This window comes from Myxocyprinus asiaticus, chromosome 11 (genome assembly GCF_019703515.2).
Source record: "Myxocyprinus asiaticus isolate MX2 ecotype Aquarium Trade chromosome 11, UBuf_Myxa_2, whole genome shotgun sequence".
Lineage (NCBI taxonomy): Eukaryota > Metazoa > Chordata > Actinopteri > Cypriniformes > Catostomidae > Myxocyprinus > Myxocyprinus asiaticus.
In genome coordinates, this window is record NC_059354.1 from 22,943,276 (window position 1) to 22,950,901 (window position 7,626).

At 34.4% G+C, this 7,626-nt stretch overlaps 2 protein-coding genes across 2 annotated transcripts; both read left to right on the forward strand.

Annotated features, from left to right (window-relative positions):
- The first annotated feature begins 145 nt into the window (after window positions 1-145).
- On the forward strand, window positions 146-3,525 carry LOC127448336 (gamma-crystallin M2-like). Its single transcript, XM_051710783.1, has 4 exons — window positions 146-302; window positions 2,542-2,600; window positions 2,754-2,996; window positions 3,130-3,525. The coding sequence occupies exons 2-4, from the start codon at window positions 2,592-2,594 to the stop codon at window positions 3,400-3,402; spliced, it is 525 nt and encodes a 174-aa protein (XP_051566743.1). The 5' UTR covers window positions 146-302; window positions 2,542-2,591; the 3' UTR covers window positions 3,403-3,525.
- A 2,345-nt stretch (window positions 3,526-5,870) lies between these two features.
- On the forward strand, window positions 5,871-6,940 carry LOC127448318 (gamma-crystallin M1). Its single transcript, XM_051710761.1, has 3 exons — window positions 5,871-6,009; window positions 6,174-6,425; window positions 6,621-6,940. Exons 1-3 carry the CDS (start codon window positions 6,001-6,003, stop codon window positions 6,894-6,896), a joined length of 537 nt encoding a protein of 178 aa, XP_051566721.1. The 5' UTR covers window positions 5,871-6,000; the 3' UTR covers window positions 6,897-6,940.
- Window positions 6,941-7,626: the final 686 nt, after the last annotated feature.

The following is a 7,626-nucleotide window of genomic DNA, read 5'->3' on the forward strand; positions in this document are numbered from 1 at the left end:
ACAATATGGGGCTCAATCTGGATTAACTGTCCTCATTGTAGTTAAATCCATCAATAACGTGACTGTCAAACACAAAAGCAGCCCAGCTATTTAAAGGCACATTGACCCCAGAGAAATTAGAGGACCTTTTTGCATCTGATACTGGTACAAATTGGTAATCAGTGCCATATACCTTGGGAAAGGGAAAGATAATGCTGTCCCTCCTAAACATGCATTAATTGATCGAAATGCAGCTTTATGATGTGAAGAAGACAGAATGAGAAGACAAAATCATTCTTAATGAAATGTTTCTGGATTTGACGGTAAGTACAGTATGTTATTGTTTGTATACATGTAGGGCTTTGTGACTGAGGGGACATTTTTTGCCCCTTTATTTTGCAATACTGCTAACAGGTTTGTGAAAAGGTTTGTCATTTTGCATAACACATGAATAATTTTGGCACACATATTCTGTAGTTAAATGGTTGTTTATGAAAATGGAACAATAAAAATGAAAAGATTTACTTTAAAAAAAAAAGTATTTGGTGTAGCAGAGATGCCTTTTAAAGCCTGTTGTATTTATCTGTATTAATTTGAAGGTGCAGTAAGTAATTTTTTTCCACAAATATCTTACACTTTAAAATATTTAAAATGCCTATAGGGTACAATGGGGCTAAAGGCACACCTTAAGGAAAATTAGCTTTTTTTCCAGTCACCAAATGTATTAAAAAAAAAAAAAAAAAAAAAAAAGATTTATATTTATTGAACATTGATGGAGCTACATAATTAGTGTGAAAAGAAATAATAACAGAACGTTGTTTTAATTAAAATTCAGTTTTTTTTAAAAAGGTGGCAAGCGGGCCTTTTACCCCACTTGGGGTAAAAGGACCACACTCTTGGGGTAAAAGGCCCCCAGGGGATTTACAGTACTATCGTGCAGATAATGGGGCAAAAGTTATAGTGCAAAATTTGTCAACAAATGCAAATAATTTTAAGATAGCAAAATGCTTTTTTGAGTAGCAAATTAAGATGATGCTTATTCAAAATAACTACTTCAGAAAAGGGTGCACCATTTCCTGTTAATTTCAAATACATTTGGCATTTCAAAACATCACAAGTATTCTATAAACAAAAAATCTCCAATATGATTGGATCAGTCAATGTGAGCCCACTTTGAACATTTTCAACAATAACCAGTTGAACAATATTAGATCAACCTACCTTAAAATCAACCTTTAGACATGACACACAATGATCTCATGGATCAGGGAAATTGTATAGTGCATATTGTCAAAAAGGTGTTTAAGAAAGTGCTGTGATAGTTTTTGTTGCCATTTAGTGTTTTGAGAGAAAATAAAGTTGAATGTGCCATTTACCCTGGGGGGCCTTTTGCCCTGTCATAGCTAAAGAGTGGTTTCCCTGATGGTGGCTGCCATGTTGAGATCACATGACCAGTTAAAATTCACTTTAATTTGGAAACCTACCTGTTATTGGACATTTTCAGGTGTGCAGTTAATTATGGGTGACAAACATGCATCTTTTACACGCCACTATACATATATCAACTTGGCCTGTATACTGTATATATATATATATATATATATATATATATATATATATATATATATATATATATATATACATATATATATCAACTTGGCCTTTAGCGTATTGCTAGTGAAAGTTAAACTAGCCTGTATTGTTTTACAAGAGAGTATCATGTACATAAAATTTTATGAAATTAGGGTGAATCAGAGAGAGTGGTTGCTTCCCACCTAGCATTAAAGGTTGGGAACAAATGTTATTAAAAACTGTTAATGGAACATTCTTATGATATTATTAGTATTTGATAGAAGTTCTCACATTGTTCAGAGAAAATGTTCTTTTGTATTATTAAAGAAGCTGACAAATGAAGCTTTTATGTTTTCTCTTTTTCAGGAATGCTATGCTAGACTAAACAATGTCCTTCTCAACACACAACCACAATGTAACATTAAAAAATCATTTTCGTTTTTAATTTTTAAGAACATAAATATGTTACCTGGGTTAACACTTAAAACAAACACACACACACACGCACGCATGCACACGCACACGCACACGCACACAGTAGAGTTAATTAATGAATACAACTTATTTTCTTCTCAGTTTTAAAAAAGGAATGTTTTCAAAACTCTATATATTTATAGGTAATTTTAACTTTTATGAGGAAAGATAGATTCCAACTACATTTTAATCATATGTTTGGTTTGGAAGACAATGCAGTTGAAAATACTGTTGAGAATGGGGGCAAAGTAACTGCTCCCTCTGTTGAACAACATTTTTAATGGAAAGGGGATGTTCCATATTGTTCTGTGTGCATTGTGCTTTGAATGTGTTGGTGTCATACCAGTCCTTTCCCTGGCCCATGAAAGAGAAAACACCAAACGTGTAATTATTTATCCTTTTTCAAGTAAAATCCATATTTCTGAACCCAATATTGTGCTCCAACAAAAGGTAAACATGTGCCAGTAACATGACATATTATGTGTTCATTTGAATAACAATACTTTGTTTGTCAAGAGGCAGTATAAAAAGCTTGGGAAGCATATGGAATCTCTCCAACGGAGACCATGGGCAAGGTAGGATTTTTGGCACAACTATATTATGAAATTGACACTATATTACACCTCCCTATGTATACTTTTCTTTGCTGACCGCTTCAAATGGATTATTCTCCCAATCTCTGGACTCAAATTTCTGAAGTAAAATGTTAATTTTGCTCCATTTTCCAGATAATTTTTTTCGAGGACAAAAATTTTCTAGGTCGTAGTTATGAGTGCAGCAATGACTGCACAGACCTGCACACTTACTTCAGTCGCTGCAACTCCATCAGAGTGGAGAGTGGCTGTTTCATGATCTATGAACGTCCAAATTATATGGGCCACCAGTATTATATGAAAAGAGGCGAGTATCCTGACTACCAGAGATGGATGGGCTTCAGTAGCTGTATTCGATCCTGTCGCATGATTCCCATGGTGAGCTTCAGTGAATGTGGTATTCTTGTGGAGATACCTTTTAAGGAAACATTAGCTTGTCAGTCATTGTCAGTAAAATCTGGCCCTTTCAATAAGTGTACTGAAACATTCCTTTGCATTTTGATGTCAACAGTACAGGGGTCCATACAGACTGAGGATCTATGAAAAGGCTGACTACAGCGGTCACATGATGGAATTCATGGACGACTGCCCCTGTGTGTCTGATCGTTTTCACCATCGGCATGTGTACTCCTGTAATGTGATGAATGGCTACTGGATCTTTTATGAATATCCCAACTACAGAGGGAGGCAGTACTTCCTGAAACCTGGGGAATACAGGAGATACCGAGACTGGTGTGCTACCTGCGCCATTGTGGGCTCCTTCAGACGAGTCACTGATTTTTAGCCATTCTGCTTGCAATTCTTTATATGAACTGTTCATTTACTGTTTATAAGCATTACTGTTTATAAACATTTTTCACTTCTTATGCCAGAATAAAAAGTAATAAAATAATGTTTGTAATATTAATGCACTTTTTAAATTGTTTTCTCAGCACTAAATCATCACACCTCTTATAACAGAATTAACTTTTATGCAGTCTTTTAAGTTTTTACCTCATTCAAGAAAGTATAATATTAATTACCAAATGTATATTAGCATTAATAATAGAAATATCAGCATATACAGTATAGCAACACAACAAACAAAAAGCTTTGAATCTGAAAGATTCTGTAACATGAAAAGATGATCCTATTGTTGAATAGATGCAGCATCAAAAATATACTATTTCAAATAATAAGTGCCCTCACAATCACTGACATCTAGTTGATTATAGAAGCAAAACATTTTTAATTTTGAGAAGTGTATAAGCAAATGAATAAATAATAAAAATGAATAATAAACCAAACATTATTTCACTTTTTTATGCACAAATACAGAATGACAATTCATAAGTTTTGATTAAAGTATAAATATTTAGCACATACTGTATTACTAAAAAAAAAAAAAAAAATAGCATGCACATACAAGAGGATCTCTTCTTGTGTAGTGCAAGCAATTATAAATACTGCACAAAACAATTACATATTTCTACTGAATAATGTATTGATTTGGTAGTATAGTGAGAATTTTTGTCGTTGAGGAACAACTTTGATGCCTCTATTATAGTCATTTGCACAGTTCTCTTGAATTATAAAGTGAATGTCACTCTACATGCATAAGATTATATCAAAGTTTGTTATACTTTGGTATAAAGAGCAATTAAAGTGCCTCCCAAAAGGATGAGCACACTTAAGTGTCATATATTTTGAAAAAAGAAAGCACACTTTTGAAGTAAAACATTTAACAGAAATGTTTTGAATTATAAAATAATCTATTGTTCAAAATTACTAAGTCTTTGGAAACTTTCTGGTGGTCACACATTAGTGGAACTTGTCCACACACTGTAAAAAATTATTTTGATGTTTTGTTGTATCACGGTGCTTTTGTGTGTGTGTGTGTGTGTGTGTGTGTGTTGACTACATTCTACATCCAGCCAACTTAATATGTTAAATTGTGATTCTTTCAACTTGTCCTTAAATTGAATTAACAAGTGTATTTGTCATAATTTGTCAACTTGCTTAACAAAGTTGTATAAACAAAGATTTGCCAGCTCCAAGCATGCATTGTAGCATGAATAAATAAATATGTGAGTGCTGTATGCTATTTTTATTTCATTTTTTTAATTTTAACAAATTAATTTGCAAAATTAATTTGTGCTGTTGTTGTTGTTTTTGTCATCAACTCTGTTGATTAATAGTTGTGTGTTGATGTTAAGAGCTTATATTTTACTTGATGTTTGTTGAGTGTCACCATTACTGAGGTTTGTGTGACAAGTGTTCACAGCTATGTGCCTCCTGGCCACATTATAACACGTGCATCCCTGTCACTCAAGAGGAGACCACCCTGCAATTCAAATATTGTGTGGCTATCATGACATGAAAGCACCACTGACAGCAGTACAGTGGCAGGTCTTAAGGTTCAGTGAACTAAAGTGAACCTCATTGAACTTTTCCCTAACTATATCTGAAATTCAGCTAATTAAACGGAGGTTTTCACAACTTAATTCAATCATTTCAGACAACTTTTAATTTGTGAGATAAACTTTTCCAATTAAGTCATTAAAACTCAAAAAATGCCCTTGCAAAAAAGGCACTACATATAATGAGTTGAATCAACAAAAGTTATTTTATAGCACAGTTAATGTGATGAACAACACATGCGATTTCACTGCAAGGATACCTGTTTGAATTTCAGGGGAACTGATTTTATGCACCCACTAAAAATCACTTTAGCATCAGGTGATAAAAATGAATTATGAAAACATTTTAGAAAAGTCAATTCTGAGAAAAGGTCTAGCAACATTTGTTTGCAGAAGCCACTTGGTTTGATATTTTGTGTCTGTGACTTAAGTGTCCAAAAATACTACTTGAGCCATGGTATGTTCATAATGAATGATCCTGGCATGCATAATCATAAATAGTAAATATTTAAAGGGAACAACCTTATTTGAGCGGAAAAACTTTTACACTTAAAATTACTGAGGTTATCTGAACACTTGTAAATTGCCCTTTTAACATAATTATGATTGTTTCAATGCAAACATATTTGATCTAATAAGAGAAAAACTATTTGTCACTTGTTGTCACTGTCATTATGTCATTATGTCACTTTTGATATTCAAAGAACTTTCACTCTGGATGTGACCAAAGCTCTGCATATACTGTAAAAGACAATGCATGAAAAGCTGCTAGAGATGTATGGATGAAAACTATTGTTTCAGTTTACAAGACCAAATCAGCAGAAGCCATACTACTTGTTCAGTTCTGCTTCATCAGCTTTTGGCATTTGAATAACAACAAAATGTGGGTCCCTGGATTTTGTATATAAACCACCACCAAAGGCTATCAAAGTACAGAAAGTACAGTGAGCTGAAGCACTGAGGAAAAACAACACACTACCACGATGGGCAAGGTAATAGTGCTTAAAATAAAAGTATATGCTTAACTTTTTAAAGAAAGTTGCGAGTTCAGTCATTTGCTTAACTCTTTTAATGGCTCATTTCACACTATTGCAATTTGGATCTAAAAAGCAATTTATTTATTTTAAATTATGGGTATTTTTCATCCCATGGACAGATCATCTTCTACGAGGACAGGAACTTCCAGGGCCGCAACTATGACTGCATGGGTGACTGCTCTGATATCTCCTCATACCTGAGCCGTGTTGGGTCCATCAGGGTGGAGAGTGGTTGCTTTATGGTCTATGAGCGCAATGGCTTCATAGGCAACCAGTTCTTCCTGAGGAGGGGCGAGTACCATGACATCCAGCGAATGATGAGCATGGGCATGATGTTCGACACTATCAGATCTTGCCGCATGATTCCTCCAGTATGGGTCTCACTTATGCTTCTCTGAATTTACAGCTGCCACTTGGTCTATATACAGTGTTGTGCTAATTTGCATTAAAAAAAACATCAAACTCTAGGAAAGCATGAAATTTAGCTGATGATTAATTTAATTGTTTACTATTGTATTGCTGCTAAATAATGAAGGCACTCTAATGACTCTTTATTTGTTTTACAGTACAGAGGATCTTTTAGAATGAGGATTTATGAGAGGGATAATTTCGGAGGCCAGATGTACGAGCTGATGGATGACTGTGACAACATTATGGACCGTTTCCGTATGTCTGACTGCCAGTCCTGCCATGTGATGGATGGTCACTGGCTCATGTATGAGCAGCCCAACTACAGAGGCAGGATGATGTACTTCAGGCCTGGAGAATACAGGAGCTTCAGGGATATGGGATACAGCAACATGAGATTCATGAGCATGAGGCGTATCACTGACATGTGTTAAACCTCTAGAATGTAGAAACAAATAAAGTGTTATTTTCAGAACTAGCTTAGCTGAGCTGTCCATTGTGTTATTGGATAACTGCTTTCCAGCCTCTATCTGACACTTAGTCTTTGACAGTCAATTTTTTGATGTTGAGCCTTTAAGACTTCTTTGTAAATGTCCTCTTTGCATCCGAAATGAGTAGTAGTGCTTACTCATGGCTTGAGGGTTTACTGTCAGGTCCAGTAGTTGCCGCTGTCCCATCCTTCAGCCCATTTTTCCTCATATCTGTTATCTTACCTTTTTCTTATTACTTTAACACTGAATAGGTATCGATGTTGTGTAAATATGGGTGATTATGCGTCAATTTTAAAATAAGCTGTTTTTGCAGCTTAGTTTCAATAGATGTCCTTTCTAGACTGGGGAGGAAGTTTTCGTTTTTTAAAATCCGTTTTCGCAATATGTTTCCATAAAACATCAGACTCTTTAAAGGAAGATTTTTTGTTTGTTTTTTTTTTTTTTGTTGCTATTAACATTTTTATTGATTCATATGTGAAATGTGGAATAAACAGAAAATATACACACAGAATCAACTTAACTCCCATTATATCCCCATCCCCCTCCCCAACTCCACCCTGCCCCTCAACAAATATCCCTGTAGTCAAAGCCTAAATTACACCATGCACACATATAAGCAAACAAACAAAAGAAAATATTTGAAATATATAAAAAATATATATAAAAAATATAA